The following is a 25,955-nucleotide window of genomic DNA, read 5'->3' on the forward strand; positions in this document are numbered from 1 at the left end:
GATTTATGGTGGGTACTTTAAAACTTATTCTGCTAAAAGGTGTTCTATTTGAGCAAAGAAACCCCCTTTTGTCTCAGATAGTTAAAACACGTATTTGTATATCACATGCCGAACTGGCCCTTTTATTATTTATTACCGCAGTATTTAGATTCTCATACCTGTAAATTTATTAAAAAATTTTCGACCGTTTTTAGACCTGCCGATTTAACCTCTACATGGGGGAGTCCTATTGTGAGTTGAAAAGTGTTCGATTGATGAAACCGACAATTTATTGACGTCTTGTACTTATCATCTGGCAGAACTCAAAGGCTCAAATGGGTAACTTAATGTACTATCGAATTGGAAACCATGTCTAGCAGATCTCTTGGAAGATCACGACTACGTTGCGTAGTCGCGTCAGATACTTATCTTGCGTAACGTAGTCGGCGAAAGAATACTTCGGACTATTAGAATTTTAAGCGCTCAACTATATTATATTTTAACTTAGTTTTTTTATATAAATATTTGATAGTAATTATTAGTAAAAACATTATTATTGCTGTATTTTATTTAATAAAATATTATTTTTCTTTTGATTTATTTGAACATTTGAGAACCGTTAAACATATTTGATCTTCTTTGGAATATCACTCAGCTCATCTAACTTTCTCCATTCAAGAATCGTGACCTCGTTGTTTGACCACAATGTTTTCCGTTCACGTGCCACAGTGAGTGCCTATAGTTGGTTGGAGGAAGTCTTGTCTTGGAAAACATCATATTTAAAAAAAATATATGACCGATTATTAAAAATAAGAAAGATGATAGCTAGAAAAGCACTTGGAAGACTTTTATTAAAAAGCAAAATTGTTTCACTGACAAAATGTAACAAGTCTTCAACAGTCGGTGAACTTTTTACCAATGAAGAATTTAGAACAGCTGATGACGAGTGGAGTCGAGCTCTTCCATACGGGCAAGTTCCTGGGCCGAAAGCGGTGCCGATTTTGGGCAACAACTGGAGATTTTTGCCATTGATAGGTAATTATTTATAGTTATTGACCTTGAACATTGCATTTATTTATTTTGGCGTGACCATATCGAATCCTAAATTTCGGCGACAACTTACCATTAGCATAAACAGATGATGTTTCAATGTTTTAGCGAATATCTTCTAACATTTATGTAGTTGTAAATTCGCAAGAAGTACTTGACTAATTTTTACTTTCCTCACAAACGAAATATACACAGGGATTGGATATTGGATTCGGAATATTAACTATCAGGTATCCTATTTAAAACACGTTTTGATAGTTTTTATAGTGATGTATAAAAATTATTAAATAATAATAAAAATAAAATATTTAGAGCATAATACAATTATATATTTATATATGTTTATTTTTTATTTTTCTGCTTTTAGGTGACTTTCAAATAGAACACATAGACAAAGTATGCAAACGTCTCTATTCCAAGTATGGAGCTTGCGTTAAGATAGATAGATTGCTCGGTAGACCAGACATGGTTTTTGTTTTTGATCCGGACGACATCGAAAAAGTCTTCAGAAGCGAAGATCAACTTCCTCATAGGTAATTAAATTTATATTACATCACTTAAATATGTATAAGCTAATCATAAATACATTCCAGGCCTTCCATGCCATCGTTGAATTATTACAAGCATGTTTTGAGAAAAGATTTCTTTGGAGATAATGCTGGAGTAATTGCTGTGTGAGTTTATTTATGAAAGCATGATATTTAAAATAATTTGGATAAGGACTATAATGAACTATTTCAGACATGGTGAAGATTGGAGTAGATTTCGCTCAAAAGTACAACAAGCTATGTTACAACCTCGAACAGCCAAATTGTATATCAAACAAATAGAAGAAGCAGCTATAGCATTAGTGGAAAGGTATTATAATATTTTTTTGCTCATTAATATATTTTAAAACATAAAATAACCTAATTGTATATCTATTGTACATAATGTATTTTATAAAATAGAATGTAACAATATTCGAGCCTTTCATACATATTTAGAAATGTATTCTCTATTATTAATAAATTAAAAAAAAACATTTTTTTGTATTATACTTAATATGATACTACAATAGTTACATCTACGATTTTTTATTTAATGATCTATAAGTATTATAATTTTAGATCTAAAAGCATCAGGAATCAAAGCAATGAAGTACCTGAAGATTATTTAAACGAACTTCACAAATGGTCTTTAGAGTGTAAGTTACTAATATATAATTAGGTTTTTTGCACAGTATAAAAATTAACTTGTATTTTTGAATATTTTTAAAAAAGTAAAGTTCAAAAATATATATTTTTCCATAATATTTGGTACTAATATATTTTTAAATTTCAGCTATAGCAAGCGTGGCATTGGATACTCGTCTTGGATGCTTTGATCCAAAAACTAACGGAGACACTCAAGAATTGTTGGACGCTGTGACTACCTTCTTTGTGAACGTACCTGTTTTAGAACTCAAAGTATCGTTTTGGAGATTGTTTAGTACTCCAACGTGGAGAAAATATATTGCAGCACTGGATACTATTAGATTGTAAGATAAATTTATCAAGTAGCTCTACTGTATATATTTCTAAAATGTACATACTGAATCGCTTTTAGGATATCTTTAAAATACATAGAAGCTGCGATTGCTAGAGAAGATGAGCAAGGCAAAGAAATACGAGAAAAATCTTTACTTCAAAGGTTACTGTTGTCAAATAAAGGAGATCCTCGTGTCGCTACAATTATGGCACTCGATCTATTCTTAGTCGGCATTGATACTGTATTAAATTTATATTATATTTTTAAACTAATCTAATGATTCATTTTTAATTGGTTTTTAATATTTTAGACTTCGAATTCTGTTGCGTCAATTCTGTATCAACTTTCACAACATCAAGAAGTTCAAGAGAAACTGTACAAAGAGATTAAAATGGTTTTACCAAATCATGATACACCACTCACATCTTCTATGTTGGATAGTATGCAATATTTAAAAGCAATTATAAAAGAAACTCTTAGGTATGGTAGTTCTATGTTTATACACGAAGATAGGTTTTTCTTTAAATTACAACGAAAATTTTTACTTCTTAAATTTTTTAGGATGTATCCGACAGTAATTGGTAACGGAAGATGCTTAACTAAAGATACCGTTATACATGGATATCAAATACCTAAAGGAGTAAGTTGTGTAGTTTTAAATAAGCAATATCTTAAAGCAATAATGATCATAAATTTATAAAATTATTTTTCAGATTTAATTATAATTAAATTATTTAATCTTAATAAATATTAAATGAATATATTTAATTAAATAATTTATATTATGTCAAACTTGCTTTCAGACTCAAATAATATTCCAGCACTACGTCGCTAGCAATTTGGACAAATATTTTGAAAACAGCTCCACATATTATCCAGAACGTTGGTTAAAGCCAGAACGATGCTCCCATTTAGAAGTTGCTGAAAATGTTTGCCAAAATAATAAAGTCCAACATCATGCATTTGCCTCATTGCCTTTTGGATATGGCAAACGAATGTGTCTCGGTAGAAGATTTGCTGATCTTGAGATTCAGACGGTTATTTGCAAGGTTAATATAATTTTATGAATTTTTATGTGTTAAGGTGGCTTAAAAATATATTTTTAATAAATGCTCATAGCTCATAAACTATTAAGTTAAATTATAGCTTATACTTCACACATTAGGTTTATTTTTCTTAAAGTATATATACATATATCTAAAGCACACAATTCTAATCGAAGTTCTAGATTAGATGATTAAAGACAATCAAGGATGATTTCAGCTTTTTCCAACATTGTGTTTAGTTTCGAAAATAAATTAATCTTTCCCCTTTTCATTTTATTTTCTAGATAATAATTTTCTTCTTGAATCAAAAATTTTTCATTTGTTAATTTCTAACACAAGTAGTAACTTAAAATAAAAACCCTTCTTGTATTATTCTTCTAGTTGACCAACTTAACCTATACATTTAGTATTGTTAGATGATGGTTTCTAGAGTTTTACTAAGTATGTTAAAGTACAAATTTTTTAAATTACTTTTTAAGATTAAATAAGGTATCATGATTTTCTGAACATAACATAGAATTCTATCAAATGCTGTAAAATCATCCAAAATAATTAATTGAATATCTAAACTAAAAACTCATAGAAAATAATTATTATGAAAATATTCTCAAAAAGAGCTTATGCATAATGTTTTAATTTTTTTAGCATTGGTAGTTCATAAGGTATCTAAAGCAAATACCTATATTTTCATTTTTATAGCATTAATAGTTCATGAGGTATCTATACATAATTAAAATAAAACACTTTTTAATGTTTTTTTATATATAGTATGTATATTTTCTATAGCATTAACAGTTTACTGGGCCATACTGAATAATTAAAATAAAACTATTCTGTATTTTTTACAGATGGTGCAGGCATTTCAGATTAAATATGAGCATGAAAAATTAGATTATTTCATTCATCCAATGTACACTCCGAATGGACCGTTGAAGTTCAAGCTAATCAACAGAGATTTAAATAAATTAAAACAGTTATAAATTATTTAAAATATATTAATTTTGATATTATTACATGTTTTCTTTATTATTTTATAAATATAATAATATTAAATACTATACACAGATTATTGAAAACTATGATGGCTTCATCGTTTAATCATTTTAAACTTAAGTTCTCCTTCTGGAGCGTACATAAATGTTACCGCATAGTTCAATGGACGATGGTTGTATTCCAGACGATATGAACGTATCAACTGAAATGATAAATTATTTATTGCATATATTTTATATTATTGATTTTGTATTAACATTACCTTTGCTAGTAAGATTTGCATTTCTAAATCAGCAAAACGACGACCTAAACACATTCTAGCGCCGTGTCCGTAAGGCAATGAAGCGAATGGATGTATTTGTCCTTCTGCGCCACGCATCCATCGTTCAGGACGAAAAGATTGAGAATCTGTGACATACTCCTCCATATTGCCTGTGACGATTGTTGGAAAAACTAATTGAACCTAAAAAATAATTTTATTATTAACCCATACTTAAAAGTAGCATATAAAAATATATAATATTACCCCTTTTGGTACTTTATAACCGCATATAACCATATCTTCTTGTAAAGTTCTTCCATTACCAATTACAGTGGAATAAACTCTATAAATATATTTAATGTAAGTAAAAATGGGTCTTAATTATTATAGCAAAAATATGTCTTACCTAAAGACTTCTTTTATAAAAGCTTTTAAATATACAAGATTATCCAAATGTGAAGATGTAATCGGTGAATTTGGATCGGGTAGAACTTTAACTAATTCTTGATATAGTTTTTCTTGTTCTTCCGGTCTTGTAGCCAATTGATATAAAATTGAGCAAACTGCCATTGATATCTGTAATATGTATTGAATATTTGAATAGACCAAAAAATTAGGTTAAAAATGTATTGAAGGTTCAACTTACAGTATCTATTCCGACCAATATCATATCCAATGCCATAACGCAGGCAACTTTTGGGTCTTTTTCGCTCTTCAAAACTCTTTCTAATAAAGAAAGATCATAATCTGATGTAGCTTGCTTCGTTTTCAAGTTTTCCATAGCTGTATCAATGTATTTTGAACAAATTCTGTAAAACATATGTTAACTTATATACAAATTTAAGGTTTGAAACTTTGATAATAATATTAACCCATATTTGCTTATAGGTACATATATGCAAAAATATAGACAAAATTATCATAAATAATAAATAAATAATATTAAATATACGTTACTTTCAATTTAAGTTGATCTGTTTTATAAAGCCACTGATTGTTTATTAAAATAAAATAAAATTTTAGTCAAAGCTAAATCGAATATTATTTATAGAAAAAAATATAGCTTTGAGTATTAAAGTTATACTACTATATTTATATTTAGACTTGTTCTACATTTTTCTATAAATAAATTAATATGTATATAAAGATATAATATAACACAACATTGATTCTATAATATCAATGAAAATTTATCTTAGCTCATGAATACTAACGACTATCATTCTAAATACAGTTTGCTTTTTGCAAATGTTAATATTTTAAACTGCCGTTGAACTTGAACCCACTACTAAATATATTTCGCATAGCTTAGCAAGCATTTTATTTTGTTGATATACATATATTTATTCAATCTCTCTAAAATCCAGTATACATTATTGTCTATGTAATATGCAAAGGAGGAAAAAAACACATTGTAATCCCTTCCCTAGCTAGCTTACTGTATAAATATAACAGTCTATCACACAATAACAGGTCTTTAGGTTGTAAATAATATGAATGTCTATACTACTACATACCAAAGCTCATATATTAATATAGATATAGATAAAAGTATTATCAATTGCCTTGACTTAAGGTTTTTAATTTGTGGGATTTTCCTCCACAAGAAATATATAATAAGTTGTAATTTATGAGTTGTAATATTATAGTTTTCTACATTGCCGTGAATTTGCTGTAGCACAATGTGTGTTATTTATATTGTACGTGGAGATATACGTGTTATGATTATGAAATGAAGAATTGATATAAAGGTACAATTTTCTCACACGATAATGCGCGATCAACATTACACGTTTGCTCCTACAAATGCTAAGGAAGTTGGGCTATGAAATATTACCCCATGCATCATATTCTCTACACAGATTATCACTAGTAAGGTCTTCAATGACCAAGTTGTTGCAGAAAGTATTATTCAAGATTCTATTAACTGTAGAACTTCGAAATCCTACACTAGCCAAATATTTTTTAACTAAGAAAAAATTATTTAAATTCGATGATCATAAACCGTAAATATTTTTCTATTAACCTAATAGTAGATCTAAATAATTTTTGAAGTAGAGGTTATTATGTACATATATAAATAAATCTTATACTAACTCGACGAAGAAGTTCATATTGTTAACATATTTGGTCCATAGCGGAGTCGGTACATATCTCCAGAATGGTGCCTTTAATTCCAAAGTTGCAACATTCCTCAAAGCGTACTTAGCTGCATTTATTATCTTCTGCGGCTCTGAGTTTTCCTTCAAGTTTCTGTTCAAACATCCAAGTCTCACATCCAAAGCCACGCGTCCGATGCCTGCAAATGTTTCCAAATATTAGTACAACTAAATGTGGAAATTGTTGGTGTATTAAAAATGTCGTTGTCATATTTGACGATGATTGTATTGTATTAACTCGAAAAGGCATTGTTTATGTTTCACAATAGTTTCATGAGAAAGACAATGATGTTCAGATTAGGCATTGTGATTTTATATCAAGGTTTCTTTTAAGGTAAAATAGTGTGTGATATTTCTAAAATGAAATAAATAATAACAAAATCTGTATATAATGGAAACTTTACTATTATAATATTCATTGAAAATACTAATAAGGCGGTACGTTTTATATATTTAAAACCAGAGAAACATCTTAATCATATTAAAGTATAAAAAATACTGGAATTGATTTTTAGTTTGGTGCTTTCATTTTTTGCGGTACACTTTTATTAAAACGGGTTTGGCTTACAGCGTGATACATAAATGGAAAGTATTATAACTGAGCTTTATTTTTTTGAGGTGGCATTAACGTTCATGAATTTGCAAATGGCAAACTTTTTTTATGATATTATTTTTCAAATCATACTTAAATTAATCACCGATAACGTAGATTATAGTGACTTAATTTTTAGTTTTCTATTTTTATCGGAAGTACGTTTACGATAGACCAGTAGTATAAGGTAACTATTGCATAAAATACTTGGGTTTAACTCCTATATGCACTCTAATGTTTTTTAATTTCTATATTTTCTGGGAGATCAGAATTAATGATTATTATATTATTTTTGCCAGTAATTATAATTCATTTTATCAGATAATAATACAGTGGAATACATTTAAATAGATAGTGAAGAAGATTAATGCTTTACATTTATAAAATTGTTATTGTACTATTTTCTAATATTTTTTTGCTAATTCTAATATTTTTTTATATTTTATCTTATGAATAAATTGTCAAAAAATATATTAAAAAAAAACAACGCTTTAGCGGAAAAACAGACAATGTAAAAAAATACCCGAATAATCATGTGCAAGTTATTTATTATTTTTTATCTTTTTTTGTGTATATTATTTTATTTCTAATATAAAATTATTATGTTTTAAAATTTAATGATTAAATTTAAAACGCATTAATTGTAATAAAAAAATAGTTTTTACTCTATCATATAAAAAATGTTTTTTGTGACTAGGGTAGTTCTTCGAATAAGGTCATCATGACAGATTATGTTTTTTTAGATATTCCTTAACTCATGGATAAAAAAATAAAATAAAATCGAAATAGACCGTAAATAGTTATAGGTATTATTTGTAAGATGTAATAATATATTATAATAGAAGTCACTGATTTACAAACATTGATTTTTAGTGTCTCACTACTTACTTAGTAGTTGTTGATTGTGTTTACTTCGTCGCAACACATGTCTTCTGAATGTAATTTTCTTTTGATTTCGATTTTTGTTACTTTAAATATCCTTTATGATTTATAAGTAAGTATGATTAAAAGCTATATTAAAATAAATATAAACATATATAATATTTAAAAATATGAAGAAGGTACTAATTACTATTAATTATAAAAAAAAAATTACAATTAGTTTTATATTATATTATGTTTCGTTAATTAATTTTATAATCAGTTTCTAGTTGTCAAATAATGACTGTTCTGAGTAGTTCTACCTTGGCACTCATCTAATAATTACTTTCAAAAAAATATTATAAAACTAACAATACGACTGTGACCTTTTGATTTGTAATAAAAGTAACACAAGTAATCGATTACTAAAAAAACGACGAGCAGCTCAAGAATTTTTGCTTTCACCGTGCGAAATTTATCTTTACGCATTGACCCTATTTTTTGCATAACGGATACACGCGTATTTTTCTACTACATATTTATTTTTAATATTATATAAGTGATACGTAAGAATTGCTCAATATCAATCGATTGAAAATTATTAAACCATAAAATTAGTAAGAATGAAACGCGAAAAATTATTTAGAAACACTGAATCTGTTTTTTTATGTATGATATAAGAATGGTTAATTAACTACATCAAAATTGCAAAATATGTACAATAAACTACAGCCATGATATTTTGCCCAAAAACTAACCACAAATTAGCAAAGTGCGGTATCATAGTAATAGAATATTATAAATTTGATAATACATTACTAAAAATACATAATTTTGTACGGTGTATGAGTTTTAATTATGTGGGTATATTTATAAAAATAAAACATGCAATATGTAATTAAAATTATATAAAATAAATAATGTTACAACCACTTCAATATTTAAGTACTTTTTTGGGATGTCAACTAGGTATTTTATTTTAAATGCCAACGAGTATTCTGTCATTAAACTTCTGTTAATATTGACCGATCAGTAAGCCTTATTTACACATCATTTTTTTAGACAGATATTCGTTTTTTTCAACGTAATTCGTAAATATAGCATTGTAATAACATATGTATTTACAAATCGTAAGATTTAACTGATATTTATTAAAAAGTTTTTCTTAGTTCAAAATAAGGCTTTGAAAGATGAACAATATTTGACATTAATGTCCAAATACTAAAATGAATTTGACCTTTATGGCCATAAAAAAGCAATAAAGTTTTTTAACATGTAATATTTTTATCTCACAAATGCAATAATGACTAGAATAACATTTATTTTGTTATATTTACCTTTCAAGCGGAAGACTAAAGAAGGCCATTCATTAAACAAAAGTTTTTGTATGCCATTTTACAATAAATCATATTCAAGTTAAATATAAATTTAGTCATATAATACAGTTAAATATAAGACCTTTCTAGCAATTTATCATTTAAGGGGCAATTCACCTGTATAATGGGCCGATAAACGTTTTGAATAAGAACCACAATTTTTTTTATTATTTTTTTATTAGTGGCATATTGTATACCTATGAAATTATATATGATTAGACTAAAAAGCATTAAAATTTGATTATTATGCAAAAAGGTAAATATTTTTTCCATCGTTTATCTTAAATAAATATTTTTTAATACGAATATTAATATTCATGTAAATTTCTATCTGCGTATTGGAAAAGGGAGTTTATTGCCAACACCGTTACATATTTTCTACGTACAAGTTTAACCGGTTTTTGCAGGTAAAACAAAGCTATATTATTTTAAATAAAACAAAGCTATAAATCAAAAGAGCATAAAAAAAGGTCAGCGAGTGCTAAAAATGTTTGTATTTAATGTAAATTTATGTCATGGTACTTTTTAGCCAGACCGCACAGGACAATGGAGCTTCCGTTGCGATTTGACTCTTGAGATTATCGAAAGAACGCGTGCCAGATTTTCCCATCGCTGGTATCATCACGCATAGCTCGATTTATCGAAGGTCTTACTCTACACACCTACCCGTTCACTTTCTTATACAAGTTTTTACCATTAAACTGTAAGCAGTAGGTACAACGACCTTAATACATACATAGTGAGTAATTTAATATAAAGTTTCGTTTCAAAGTTTTTTATTATTAAATGTATTATAGCTTAAACTACAGTTATTGTTATTTGACTGTACAATATTCTTAATTTGTTTCCTAACAACGTTGTTATTCTTAATTCATTTCGAAAGTGAACATATTATTCTTTGTATCTTACTATGTTTTAATTTTATCTTTGATCTTTTAAACTGTTCTACTTCTATTAATCTTTCATTATTATATTTATTATGTGTATTTTATGCACATAATATTTTTAATTTATGATGACAGTAAATAACTTATAAACTATTGATTGATATATTTTACAGCTTTTCACAAAGAAAAAATCTCTTAAATATCCACATTATTCTCTTACTATCAATATAAAATTAGAATTAAATTAAAATCACATTCAAAATTTGAGTCTCAATCGTATTATTTTGGCTTGTAATCATTGAGATAATATTTAGTTAGAGCAAATATACTCGTTCCTGTAAGTAGCACTACAATAAGTACACATATGTATGTAGTAAAACCCAAAGAATTAAAAGGTCAATATAATCTCTATTTTTTTATTGGATAAATAATCTCTCAAGAGTACTTAATAATAAAATCAAATTTTCTGTAGCTATTCAAAACATTTCATTGTTAAGAGAACCTGTCAAGTCATAATGGTCAGATTTGCCATAAAAAAATTTAAAAAAATGTCAAAGTTGTTTTTAACGAAGCTTGTCACTTCGTTTTTGACTTAGAATACATGCTAATGTATGCCGAATCACCTGAAAAGTCCAGATGAAGCATATGCTTCGATTTCTATCATCTGATCTGGTTCAGCCAAGCAAATTAATTTGATTTCAAGATTTATTTATTTATTTATTAAAATTATAACCATCGTGACCTGACAGGCAAACCCAATGCGTCACGATAGTCAAAAGTACTAATACATCATAATACATACAAATATAAACAAGACAAAACAACAGACATAAATCACCTCAACAGGTGTGCATTGTCCCATACGAACTGAATCAAAACTCCATATGTGCAAGAGAAAATTTCAATATTACTATGGACAAAATTGAGCAGATAAATAGCCTTGGCCAGAGAGGAGTTGGCAAGTGCTCCAGTTCTAGATTTAACAGGCAAGAATAGTGGACGCGACCGAGAACTATAACCACCTTTAGGAGCCCACATTTGAAGCTGCTCGAGCACTGAAGGATTGTCTACGATGCCCTTGAGCAATTTCCAGAAGTGTTTAATTACATAAACACTTCTGCGAGTCGACAAAGAAACGTATCCCAGGGCTCCCAAAATAAAAGCACTGGGAAACAAGAACGGATAATACCCGTATTTCTTCAAGTATAAATATCGAAGAAATTTACTTTGTACTTTTTCCAGCTTCAATTCATTACATTGTTTCATTACGCCTGGGATCCAAATGATGGAGCTAGTTTCTAGTATGCTGCGGACTAGAGTATCATAAAGAGTGCGCAATACTAAAGTATTCCTGAAGTAACGCGCATTTCTCAAGATAAAACCGAGCATTTTTAAGGGGACACGGTCAATTGGGCGACGGCGATTGGGCGACGGTCAAATGGGCGATTCAAAATGGGCGACGGACAAATGGGCGATGGTCTTTTGGGCGACGGTCTTTTGGGCGATAGAATAATAATGCATTACAAATAAATGTGATGTAAATCATGATCTTATAATTAATTAAATAATTAACATAATTTAATACATATTAAAAAAATATATATATATGTATATTATATATATACGTACATACTAAAATATAAGTAATATTTTTTAGAATAGAATTAAAAGATGAAAACATTATTTGGTCTAAACAAAATATAATATACCTACATAAGATATAGTATGTATATATTTACTTATCATTTGTGCTTATTTAATCATAAAAAATTAAACAGTGTTTTTTTTTATTCAAGAATTTTAGAGAGTTATCCGATATCATAAAACACTTAAAACACACGGCTTAAGTCGGTAATTTTATTATAAGTATACTACCTGATAAATGTTTACAGTGGGCCCTTACTCGATTTTTTTTTATGTTTTGAGCCTTGGAAACTACTCTGAGAACAAACCTTTGGAATTTCCAAAAATCGCATATTTTACAGTTATCTATTTTAAATTAGATAGGATAGTTATATATAAATATAATAACACAGAACTAACGCTGATAAGTGCTTATCGTGGATTTTGCCCTTTACGCGATTTTTTTATGTTTTGAGACTTATAAATTACTGTGAGAACAATCTTTTGGAATTTCCAAAAATCGCATATTTTACCGTTATCTATTTTAAACTGAATAGGGTAGTTATATATATAAATATAATAACCTAGATCTAGCGCTGATAAATGTTTATCGTGGGTTTTGCCCTTAACGTGAATTTTTTTTATGTTTTGCGCCTTGGAAATTAGTGTGAGAATAAACTTTGCGAATTCACAAAAATCGCATATTTTACAGTTATCTATTTAAAACTAGATAGGGTAGTTATATATATAAATATAAAAACCCATAACTAGCGCTCAGTATACTTTTGAATTTTGACTGAAAATGTTCGCAAAAAGTTTCGTTACGTCTTTGAAAATTATTTTTGTCGTGGTTTTAAAACACTTTGTCACAGTGTCATTGTGTTTTTGGTAAAAAATTCAGTACAGCAAGAAAATAAGTATGTGTCTTTTTATTCACATGTGGGTTATATTTTATGTGCTATTTATAGATAATTGGTTTTTATAGATCATTGTTGAGAACGACTAATTTGAGTTACCACAGTTTATATTCTTCATAAATGGATAATTCAGGCATATTAAGTCAAAAAGACAAGGAAAAATATGTTTGGAATGGATATCTTTATAAAAAGAACAGACCAAAGAATTTTTATAAAAGTTTTGAGGTAGAATAGAAAAAATATCATAGAATATTTACATGGTATTGTATATAATTATAATATGAGTTAATAATTTGAAAATAAAATTGTTTTTACCATTTAATATACTTTTTCATTTTAATGTATGTTTTATTAATATTTACAATAAAGCAAAGCGTGCAAGTTTTTTCTGTCGCCAATATGACCGTCGCCCAAATAACCATCGCCCAATTGACCAGAATCGCCCATTTGTCCGTCGCCCAATTGTCGCGTACCGCATAGCAAATCCTTAAAAACGGTACGCGACAATTGGGCGACGGACAAATGGGCGATTCTGGTCAATTGGGCGACGGTCAATTGGGCGATGGTTATTTGGGCGACGGTCATATGGGCGACAGAAAAAACTTGCACGCTTTGCTTTATTGTAAATATTAATAAAACATACATTAAAATGAAAAAGTATATTAAATGGTAAAAACAATTTTATTTTCAAATTATTAACTCATATTATAATTATATACAATACCATGTAAATATTCTATGATATTTTTTCTATTCTACCTCAAAACTTTTATAAAAATTCTTTGGTCTGTTCTTTTTATAAAGATATCCATTCCAAACATATTTTTCCTTGTCTTTTTGACTTAATATGCCTGAATTATCCATTTATGAAGAATATAAACTGTGGTAACTCAAATTAGTCGTTCTCAACAATGATCTATAAAAACCAATTATCTATAAATAGCACATAAAATATAACCCACATGTGAATAAAAAGACACATACTTATTTTCTTGCTGTACTGAATTTTTTACCAAAAACACAATGACACTGTGACAAAGTGTTTTAAAACCACGACAAAAATAATTTTCAAAGACGTAACGAAACTTTTTGCGAACATTTTCAGTCAAAATTCAAAAGTATACTGAGCGCTAGTTATGGGTTTTTATATTTATATATATAACTACCCTATCTAGTTTTAAATAGATAACTGTAAAATATGCGATTTTTGTGAATTCGCAAAGTTTATTCTCACACTAATTTCCAAGGCGCAAAACATAAAAAAAATTCACGTTAAGGGCAAAACCCACGATAAACATTTATCAGCGCTAGATCTAGGTTATTATATTTATATATATAACTACCCTATTCAGTTTAAAATAGATAACGGTAAAATATGCGATTTTTGGAAATTCCAAAAGATTGTTCTCACAGTAATTTATAAGTCTCAAAACATAAAAAAATCGCGTAAAGGGCAAAATCCACGATAAGCACTTATCAGCGTTAGTTCTGTGTTATTATATTTATATATAACTATCCTATCTAATTTAAAATAGATAACTGTAAAATATGCGATTTTTGGAAATTCCAAAGGTTTGTTCTCAGAGTAGTTTCCAAGGCTCAAAACATAAAAAAAAATCGAGTAAGGGCCCACTGTAAACATTTATCAGGTAGTATACTTATAATAAAATTACCGACTTAAGCCGTGTGTTTTAAGTGTTTTATGATATCGGATAACTCTCTAAAATTCTTGAATAAAAAAAAACACTGTTTAATTTTTTATGATTAAATAAGCACAAATGATAAGTAAATATATACATACTATATCTTATGTAGGTATATTATATTTTGTTTAGACCAAATAATGTTTTCATCTTTTAATTCTATTCTAAAAAATATTACTTATATTTTAGTATGTACGTATATATATAATATACATATATATATATTTTTTTAATATGTATTAAATTATGTTAATTATTTAATTAATTATAAGATCATGATTTACATCACATTTATTTGTAATGCATTATTATTCTATCGCCCAAAAGACCGTCGCCCAAAAGACCATCGCCCATTTGTCCGTCGCCCATTTTGAATCGCCCATTTGACCGTCGCCCAATCGCCGTCGCCCAATTGACCGTGTCCCTTTGCTATGAGTCTCTGCAATGTGCTGGCTAAATTTCCAACGTTCTTCGAAAGTCACTCCTAAATCCTTAGTTGAACAAAACCTTTCCAGAAAATATCCGCCTAGATGGTATGAATATTTTGCCGGCGTTAATGACCTTGAAAATGAAATTGTGTGACATTTCTTTACACTGAAAGGCAATTGGTTATAGCAAGCCCATTTCCATATAGAGTTGAGATCCTCCTGTAGGTCGAGGGAATCAGAAATCGAATGCATTTTCTTGTAAATTTTCAAGTCATCTGCATATAATAAAAAATCAGAATGCTCTATTGCTGTTTCTATGTCATTAATGAACAATAAAAACAACAATGGACCCAAATTGGATCCTTGAGGTACTCCAGTAGGGGTCTTATATCGTTCTGAAAAGGAGTTATTATACTTGACGAATTGATATCTATTGGTCAAGTAATTTGAGAATAGATTTATGAGATCTTCAGAAAACCCGAAATTAGATAACTTTTTTACAAGTAAAGCATGGTTAACTTTATCAAATGCTTTTTCAAAATCTGTGTATACGACGTCCACTTGTACACCAGAGTCCAATGATTTTGAAACATAGTTAGACAAAACCATTAGATTAGTGACAGTGGATCGAGATTTACGGAAACCATGTTGTTGGTCGAGAAGCATACACCTGCAATGATTTAAAATGTATTTATGCAAAACAATTTCAAATAATTTTGCAGGTGATGAGATCAAAGCTATTGGCCTGTAATTGTCAATCTGAGATTTGGGACCCTTTTTATGAATCGGAGTGACTTTTGAACATTTCCACAATTCTGGAAAACAAGAGGATCTCAAGATGACTTGAAGACTAATTACTATGAGGCAACACCATGTTCTGAAAGTCATAACACATATCTACATGCTGAAATTTTATGGCTGTTTTTTTAAATATTGTAACTTTATATAATTTGTAAACCTTTGTAATCTGAACCTAAAATATTTTTAGTTGCACCCTAAGATCTTAAGAAAAAAATATAGCACCCTATTCTGTTGCGTAGTATATCTCAATCTATCCATGCCCGGACCAAATTTTTCGTGAATATAATATAAAAAGTATTTTTGTATTTGTTCTTTTGCTATTTCCCGTTATAAGGCTCGCGTTGAGTAAGTTAAAATTTGTCTGCTCTTTCTAAAAAACTGTTTACAATCTATGCATGCAAATTATACCAAAATAGTATGGATTAATTTGTCACTAGTTTTAAAAATGGGCCATGCGAAAAATAAATAACAAATACTTTTCTCTGATATATTGAAAGATACTATGATTCATATTTAGCATCTCATTTAGATGTTTATTGATAATAATGTTTTAGAAAATAAATGTAAATATTGTATTTTTTTATGAATAACGTTTGAATAAATAAGGGCACTAAATGGCTTTATTTTTACATTTTAAATGTAGATACTACTTATAAATTATTTATTAAAAAAAATATAAGATTTGTAAAATATTTTACAATCATAAAATAATGATGTTTTCCATTGCACTTGGTTTATAATTAAAATTTCAACATTTTCACTTGATGGAAACGCAACTCTCGAACGATTTCGTAACAATGCAACTCGCACGGCAAGGTTCAACGGAATGCATTTTAATCATGCGATCGGACATCGTAACTGTATTTTATTATTATTATTTATTTACACTTATGTACAAAAATGTATGTATTATTTAACAAAGGAGCTATTAATCGCAATACCACATATGGCACATGTAAGAACCTAGTCGACCTCGTACAAAATTATACAATACAAACTATTGCTCAAGCATTGATTTATTAAAAGAGATTTTTCGAGTTTTTAATTTACAGAACTTAGGAATTAAGAGAGATTTTTATGTTTCAAAATAAAGATAATCAACATAAATGTCGTTTAGTGTCATATTGAGAAAATAGCCTGTAAATGTAAAGTCCAGAAAATATTTATAAAGCATTATATTTTGAGGTTGACTTTAATTTTAAGTTCTAAGTTCATATAAGTTCTATGCCTGCTCTCTTTAGAGTTTAAAATAACCTATTGCTTTGCTAACCGTTCTATAAGGACTAGTTCTGGATATTTTTTAACATTGCTTATGAAGTTTATCGATTATTAAACTCCATCCATTAGTGAAAATGGATGGAATTTAACTATTTTTTTATTATGGCCGTCACTTCTTTCTTTGTTTGTCCATAACGCCATTGTCATATACATAATCAAGTTGACGATTAAATTACACATCACAAAGTTTCCCTGAACGAACCTTGTACTTTGCGTGATTAAAAATTGACACAGCCATATTAAACACACATAGCGTTCTACGACTAGTGTATAAAAAACTTGAAAAACAGGATTTCTTACCAAGGCAATTAATCCATTTAAAACAATGTGTTCTTTTTAGGAAAAAGTCTGCACTTTGAGTGTCTTAAAAAATTGAAATGAACGTCATAAATACTACATATTTATGGTTTCAAGGTATTAAATCTAATACTTAACTAAATATTATTATTTACATTAATATATGCAAAATTTGAACTTACATTCCAGCGACCACTTGTGAATCTCGTTGTCGAAATCCGCAGGCATCTCTTCATTTTCGTCTTTCATTTCCACCATTTTGGTGATGAAGTCTTTGGTGACGTCTTCGATGGGCTCTATGTACTTCCTCACCGTTTGTATTTGAAGTACAGGCTTTTGAACTTTGGTTCTGAATACTCTCCACGGCTCTCCATGCCTAAAATGAAATAATAATAGTCTTGATTGACGTAACTGTAAACTTTTCCTCAGTGTCATACATAAAAGATGGCTTAGAATTTAAGTCACGTTGCCACTATTTAAATTTATAGTTTCACTATTTCATTATACAAGCAGACAATCGCCGTGCAATTAGTGCTTCTGAGGCAGCTAATATTCTTCTAACGTTTGTTTTACCATTATTTATTTTAATTTTAGCTAGTCGTGTTCCATAGTCAGACGGTTAAGTATGTACATCGTTCATTTCCAAATTAAACACTCATGTAAATTTGTCTTCTTTATGTACTACGGAAGCTTTGTGTCGAAACGGCAGCGAAACGTTTTCGAGTCAATGATAGATGAATGAAGTGATAAATTGTGTAAAAAATGATAATGAACTTCAGAATGGAATAAAAATTATAAATGAATATTTATAAAAATAATTTAATTATTGATTGGATTTAATAGTGCAACAGATGCATATAAACATGACCCAAGATGAAGAAAACCTTGAAATGAAACTGACAAAAAATGTTATTTGCAAATATTTTATATTATTGGCACGTATTTTGTGGATTATTAATCTGGCTTTTTTTACCTTGCGCAGTTGATATTTGTATCGTCCTCGACAATTCGATGGGAATTTAAATTAAGTTTTTTTTATTCAAGGTGATTTTCTAATACAAGGTGGCCATTAAAGGCCAATGCAAGCGAATCATTATATTTATAACCATCGAAAATCGAAGATGGAATGAAAATACAAGGATGTTGGTGATAAAAATATTGTGGGATGGTGCTTATTTATCTTAAATGTAAAACATAACTGTTTTTATTTTATTTATTTTTTAAATGTTTATTATTGTTTCTATACTGGCCATTATGACGCATTGGGAAAACTTTTCAAGTCAAATAATAAAAATATATAAAAAATCAAGCTGTATCTAAATGCTAAAGTTACTATTCGAATATTTCTAACTCTTCCAGTTTCCGTTGTCTTGCTTAATATTTATTTAAGACTATCGGGCGAAAGCAATTATATAATTTTTCTATAATTTCAAAGTAATATAATTTATTTAAAAGTATCAACAATTTTTTTTTAAATTTAAAGTTAAATAATTGAAATTAATAAATATTTTAATTTATACAATATAATAATATTACATTTCATATGAAATAGTTACGTCTCTGTAATTTAATCTAGAATCGGATTGATCCATTATTTTGCAATAGTTGTCGAAGATTACGACACAAATCGATGATGGTTAAGATTATTTTCAAACACGTTATGCATGTACAGTTTTTAAAGCACTATCTAAACTTTTCGAACCCGCGGCTTCAAATTTTCTGTAACCATCTATTTGCTATAAGAAATATGACTTAAACAAATATATTTTAGTTGTATTTAGTATTAAACACACTAACGTCAATACTCACTTCGTGTGTGCTCTCCCCATGCTATTATTTGATATGAAATTGAGCAATATCGATGGAATGTGCAATGGTTTTTTATAGAAAAAAACAATATTGGATCAGAGCTTCTAGCTAAGCCCAATAATAGTGCCCCTTTTGTCAATTTATTAAAAAAAAATAATTAAGTTTTTTGAGTATTTTAATTTACAAATTCTTCAGATTAATTTACCTGCATCGCGCGAAATTAGTTGCCATAAAAACACCCGGTACTTTAGTATTTTTACAAAACGAAAACAACGTAGCCAACTTTGACGCGTATTGCGATTTTTTTGCATTTGCTTTTTATTGTCATATAAGGATAATAAAATACAAAAATAGCATGAAGCCCGATAATAAACCTTATATGTATTCAAAATGAAAATAGGTTTATAGTTGATCTAACTTATCCGAATTTTAGTTATTTAAATTAATGTAATACATGTACAGAAACACTGATTAATAGTTACTAAATATATTTGAGCTATAAATTAGCAAGCATTCTCAAGTAGCGTGTGCAATCGAAACCCACATACACAGATATGTACCTAATACATAGTCACAGAAATTATAGGTAATATTGTATGTGGGCGACCACCAGTCAGGTATAAAGTGCTTATTAAAATGTATGCATTAACTGTGAAAATATTTTTTTGTAATCAGCGTTAAAAGCGCAATAAATAAAATGCCATCAGTCAGATAAACGTACGTGACTAATTGTTTAAATTTATATAACGGAAATATTCTACATAATAAAACAGACAATAATAAACAAATCCAATTACAACCCCAAATATTCGTTTTGAGAATGAATGAACATGAAAACTCTCCCAGTCAGATCAAGCGTATACAAACGCATATGTATTTTATTATCATTTAGTTTTAGTATCCGTCAAAATTGTATCAACAACTTCCATCTGATATCACCCTGGATTTGAACTTGGGACACAAGAGAGTTCATCCGAACCATCTTCAGGGACCACGAAGGCCGAGAAAGTAACCGCTTCCCTCTTCACGTCAATCTAGAAATCCAGAATTCAAGTCAATTTTCTGAGACGACTAGATTTTTTAGATGCAGATGAGGCTACGAGAACTATACATATACACAATAATTAAGCAAACGTGACTAAGAAAATCGTACAATAATAATAGTTTACAACAAATTTACTTTGCTTCATATAAAAATCAACATGTAGCACTCAGATAAAAACAAACTATTTGATATTTTACAATAGTAGCATACAACTAGAGTTTTTGCTTGTTCTTAAAAAAATCCAGTATTACAAAATTTGAAAATGTACTAAATGCAATGTCCAGCTTTGATTCCAATGTTTCTTATATAAATCTAATATTATTACGTTTTTTATCTGCTAAATATTTATGATTTCTTGAAAAGTCTAAGCTAATAAATAAAAACAATTTGTGTTACACGAACAGAACAGCAAGATTTTGAGCACGAAGCACGATATTATGAGTGTGAAGAGTGAATTTATGAGCGAATAGCGCAGACGGCTGAACATATACTGGCAGTTCTAGAGTAGTTAAGTAAACTAGTAATATTATTTAAACTTCAAAATAGAATGTACATAAGTTAGATTTTAATTTACTGTTAGTTTTTATGCAGTAGCAGACATTTTTTTGTGACATACATTATCAGTTTAACAGGTTACGTAATAAAGTTGATTATATATATTTTTAAAGCCACTGAAATTTTATGTTGTAATTTTTTCAACGAATCAAATAATTTTCTGCGCTATCTTACGTATGTGAAAGGTAATTAATTGTTATTTCAATGAATGCGTTAAGTGTATTATGTAGATTTCATATTATGATCTAGTTAATTAAACACTAATTCAAATTATATACATATTAACACGTTTAATAAGATTTGCGCTAGTTATTCTAATTATGGTGATTATTATTATATAAACAACCGAACATAATTTGTCATTCAATTTAGTAGTAGAGCGGAAAAATTAGTGCATAGTTGCAATAATTTACCTCAGTTTTGTAGATTGTTTAATTTTAGATCATCATAGTAGAAGTAGAATCTTTTAAATTTATCAATATAAAACTGGTCAACAACCGCAAATAATTTCATTAAAATATAAAAGGAAAAACTGTACTTTACGCTAAGTGACTATTCAATGTAAAAACCCAAGATAAAATTGTATTGTCATTTATATACAATATACAAAAAGTATTATACTTCATCGATAATGCGGTTAGTATTGATTATAAATAATAAATTTATTTATCAAAAAATATATAAGACATTGTGTATTGTGTTATAAAATGCAGAAGTTACTAAATACATAACTCTTATACTTTATAAATATTTTTATCGTTTAATATAATATCTGAAAAAGAGTATATAGTGAATTTAATAATATGTATATATAACCACAAAAACCTATACTACAGTTTTACGTACCTATAAAATAAAAATAATATGTCTTAAAAAATGGGATGAGAGCTAATAACTTACTATAAAAAAGTTGAGACCATATTAAGAATAATTTTCAGCGAAACACTTAAAAAAACTTTCAAACTCAGTAAGGGATTGATGAACGTGCATAAGAAGGCCGATACAAGCTAATGTGATGTAAGTAATGTAAATTTAACTCAAAATGTGTTTATTATATTTATAAAGACACAAAGGAGAGTATTTTAAACTATTTTATTTATAATGATATTAACGACAACTTTAACTAAAAGGATAAATAAAAGCGTCACAGTAAATATGTAGTTTAATGCTTGTATAAAGTTGAAATGACGAACGTGCAAATTTGTGCAAACGTTAAGTGCAAGTGTTAATATTAATATTTACACAAAAAAAACAATACATAAAAATTATATGTCAAAATATTTTATCTCTGATCTAGACAATACTTTTTAATGGTCTGAGAAAAAGTATCCATGATCTGACATTTTTTTCTTTCATCATCCGTTGTAATATAAAAGGCGTAAGCCGTGAGTCGTTAATGCGTTATAAATCCGTAAATCAATCAGTATACAAGTAAGTATTAAAAAACAATTTTTGTTACAATACAGCTTAGCTCTTTCACTGCTTGTGATGAATTTTTGCACTCCATTCCAAACTTTTATAATTTGTGATGGGCACTTATTCATGTAATAGATTCTTTACCTTTTATAATTTAATAAATTTAGGTGATTTTTAGTTTTAAAGTTTATAAAATAACCATATTACAAGGTTCAAAAATTTAAGACATCTTTAGATGCCTAAATGCATATACATGCCATTTACAGTCAATGGGTTAATTAAAGCGTATTTTTATAAATAAAAAGCTGAGTCAACTGCGTGACACGAACCCACTGCCTCTAGATTATTAGTTGAAAACCTTACGGACTACGCTATTTCGGCATTGTAATGTATCATGCATACTTTCATTTTAAATAAAGAAAATATCTAAAATCATTTTTTCGAAAAACGAGTGTACCTATTGGTAGCTAATAAGTGGCTAATAAGCATTTGGTGATCACTGTATATAAATGTTTATTTTTAAATATATATTATTGCATAAGCAAATACATTTTTCTATAATGATGTAAGTTAATTATTATTGTAATCATGATTCAATTGCGAATCTATACATTCATATTTTACGTTAAAAAAGATTATGAATTATATTGTTTTTTTTTTTTAAAAGAAGCAATATAAATTACACATATAATCAATTATGCATACTAAAGGTTAATAATCTTTAGTTAAACTATTGACATTGAATAAAGAGGCGATTGAAATGAAGGTCTACATTTTTCGACGAGATTGATGGAAAACTAAAATGTAAATTTAATAAGCAAATATTATAGTATTTAATGGGTTAACTACTGTTTACTCGCTTAGAATGCATTACAGACCTCTTAACACCAGCATGCTAATTCTTAAACATACATTATAAATTGTACTAACTATTTATTAAAATGTGTGCATTAAATAAAATTATTAATTAAGCGTTTTTTATTTATAATAAAGTAACGTTAGTATGTGCAATTTATATTGCGATTAACATAAATTAACAAGCAACCGCGAACGCAATTAAAGAAAGAATGAAATTTCTTTTACCTATAAAAAACTAAAGAATGTAATATAATCATCGGCAACTTTCTCTGAATTAAATTCGCGATGATCATTACAAGTGATTCGCAATAAAGAAACAACATTTACTCACACTCCAACGACGCCTGGTAGCTCGCCAAAAAAGTCTTTCCTCACTTTGCTCTTGTATTCGACTAAACAAGGCATCGAAGGTCTAAACGGGGTTGGGCCCTCTTTCCTATAAACTTTTTCTATTTCATCAGCATCGTAGACAAAGACCAAATCTGGCCTCCCGATTAATCCAGCCATCTTCACGATCTTCCCATAATGCGTGTGTAACAATTCAGACACTTTAGCTAAATCGGAAATTTGGTACTGTCCGATCACCGGTATCAAGCGCCAAGTGTTTCCCAAGATCGGTAAAGGTCTAGGTCCCGGCACTTCGGAGTAGGGTCGGGAAGATGCTAGCTCTTGATCGGCAAAAGGGCAAATGTTATCCGCAGTTATAAACTCTTGCACGGATGATCGTTGCCTTTTGGGCACTTGGGTGTCTGTAGTGACTGGAATCAAGTTGCGGGATAGCGGTGGGAATTTATCTTCGGAAGCCGTAGAATACTTTTGAATGGCCGGAAGGTATATATTTTTGAAAGGATTTGCGGTTTTCACTCCTATCCTCCCGAGAGCCCCTTTCACGGACATGTTGACTGTATGAACGATCAGAGCGAACTACTGCACAGCTTGTAGAGAATGCAAGACACACGTGTCCCCCTCACCTGTATCATGCCTTCAAAAAATAATGGTTATGAAACAGGCGCGCTCAACCATACTGATGTAGAACCTAAAAAATCTGACCTATTTTATGAGAATTAAATATTAATTTTACAAATATGAATATGTATTTTACAGCTAAATTGATGCTACACAATAGTATATACAAATATCTTTCATTATATATATATATATAAATACAAATTTTGCTATCTTTATTTGGGCCATCAATGATGACTCTTCAACGTAAAAAATATTTTCACACTTCCTCTTTATTTTCCGTTAGTTGTAAAAGTTCGACAAATTGATTAAATTGGCTAAATTCATGTAACGAATTTACAGTATGAATATTACAGTCCAAACAAAAATATACTCAACTGTAATACATATTATTATGTAAGTTGCGTTATGTGTAGATTAACTTTTTATTTACAAATAAGAGACACTATTATATAATTACTCATTATTAATAAGCATTAAAATAATATTTAGTCATATCTCCATATTTTAAAACATTGCCTAAGCAAACATATTAAAAAAATATAGTTAAAAAACAATATATATTATAATGTAGTTCAAATAAGATGTTAATTTTACATATAAACTTGAATATCTTATCTTTGTGGTAGAAAAATGTTCATCATATATAATACAGTGATTATTATATATACAAATTTGATCAACATGCTTTCTGCGATTTATGAGCGCTTATACAAAATCATTAAAACAAAAAATATATATGCAATTATGCAGGCCTGCCAAGAGGGGGGAGGGGAGAGAGTGGAGAAATTCCAGGGGCCCGTTCTTCTTGACGGGTCCAACTCTGAAAAACATTATGGCAAGAATATATTTATAAAAAAAGTAAAATCCTCAAATAATGATTCTGAACTAAACTACAGTTGTTTGAGATGTACCCTATATACTGATGTATTTCAGGTATAAGTTCCTTTAGCCCTTTTTATGCATATTATACAAGAAATAAAAGGAGCGAAACATTGCCTTCAAAAGCACCCATTTTCTATGTAGTACTTTCACAATACATATTATTATTCAAAGGGACGCGGTTCCGTTTATGTTAAAATTTGTTTGCAAACTATTGTTGACTTGATTGCTTTTTGAACGTTTAAAAACTATTAGACATAAGAGGAAATATTAAGCGAAGTAACGAGCGTTCCCACTGCGACAACTGACCGTCGCGGCGGAAGTGGGTAAGCAAGAAACCTCCCCCAGACGAACCAAGTGTATATAAGCGCATATACTTATCTTTTATTCGGAAATCGTTTTCATTAGTAATTTGTCAGCAAGAAATTCCACTCAATATCCTCGACTTTGCACCAAGTGGATCTGCGCTAACCATCGACAGCGATTGAGGAGACCAATAAAGCAGCCACATCCTTCTTTACATCAACCCTGGTCCACTACAATATCTATGGAGACGACTGGATTCTTCAGAAACAGGCAGATCTATTGAAACCTCAAGTATAAACAATAATTATCCAAATTGTACATGGATTCTAGTAATAATATAGTAAGAAATACATAAAA

At 28.8% G+C, this 25,955-nt stretch overlaps 2 protein-coding genes across 4 annotated transcripts; one reads left to right on the forward strand and one right to left on the reverse strand.

Annotated features, from left to right (window-relative positions):
* The first annotated feature begins 664 nt into the window (after positions 1–664).
* Positions 665–16,481, forward strand: LOC148236898 (putative cytochrome P450 301a1, mitochondrial). Of its 3 annotated transcripts, none has more exons than XM_088182070.1 (11): positions 665–1,014; positions 1,397–1,562; positions 1,623–1,703; positions 1,771–1,887; positions 2,139–2,215; positions 2,353–2,548; positions 2,617–2,779; positions 2,849–3,018; positions 3,100–3,178; positions 3,342–3,587; positions 4,433–4,592. In XM_088182070.1, exons 1-11 carry the CDS (start codon positions 798–800, stop codon positions 4,562–4,564), a joined length of 1,644 nt encoding a protein of 547 aa, XP_088038196.1. In that variant the 5' UTR covers positions 665–797; the 3' UTR covers positions 4,565–4,592. The 3 variants fall into 3 exon arrangements, with proteins under 3 accessions (XP_088038196.1, XP_088038194.1, XP_088038195.1); XM_088182068.1 differs by lacking the exon at positions 4,433–4,592 and adding an exon at positions 16,108–16,481 and having other exon boundaries at positions 677–1,014; XM_088182069.1 differs by lacking the exon at positions 665–1,014 and adding an exon at positions 1,140–1,259.
* Positions 4,666–24,411, reverse strand: Cyp301a1 (Probable cytochrome P450 301a1, mitochondrial). The gene is made up of 8 exons (XM_088182067.1): positions 23,776–24,411; positions 17,944–18,137; positions 6,937–7,138; positions 5,486–5,648; positions 5,246–5,415; positions 5,104–5,182; positions 4,840–5,040; positions 4,666–4,779 (listed from the first exon to the last, which is right to left on the reverse strand). The coding sequence occupies exons 1-8, from the start codon at positions 24,339–24,341 to the stop codon at positions 4,672–4,674; spliced, it is 1,683 nt and encodes a 560-aa protein (XP_088038193.1). The 5' UTR covers positions 24,342–24,411; the 3' UTR covers positions 4,666–4,671.
* Between the last annotated feature and the right edge of the window lie 1,544 nt (positions 24,412–25,955).

Source organism: Plectrocnemia conspersa, unplaced genomic scaffold (genome assembly GCF_051122295.1).
Source record: "Plectrocnemia conspersa isolate PC_06_02 unplaced genomic scaffold, ASM5112229v1 ptg000003l, whole genome shotgun sequence".
Classification (NCBI taxonomy): Eukaryota; Metazoa; Arthropoda; class Insecta; order Trichoptera; family Polycentropodidae; genus Plectrocnemia; species Plectrocnemia conspersa.

Coding starts and splice junctions, on each gene's coding strand:
- LOC148236898 (XM_088182070.1), top strand. CDS start 798: ATGATAGCTAGAAAAGCACTTGGAAGACTTTTATTAAAAAGCAAAATT. Junction 1,704..1,770: donor AATGCTGGAGTAATTGCTGT/GTGAGTTTATTT, acceptor GAACTATTTCAG/ACATGGTGAAGATTGGAGTA. Junction 1,888..2,138: donor GCTATAGCATTAGTGGAAAG/GTATTATAATAT, acceptor TTATAATTTTAG/ATCTAAAAGCATCAGGAATC.
- Cyp301a1 (XM_088182067.1), bottom strand. CDS start 24,341: ATGTCCGTGAAAGGGGCTCTCGGGAGGATAGGAGTGAAAACCGCAAAT. Junction 5,649..6,936: donor AATATGAACTTCTTCGTCGA/GTTAGTATAAGA, acceptor TATGTTTTACAG/AATTTGTTCAAAATACATTG. Junction 5,041..5,103: donor GTTATAAAGTACCAAAAGGG/GTAATATTATAT, acceptor ATTATTTTTTAG/GTTCAATTAGTTTTTCCAAC.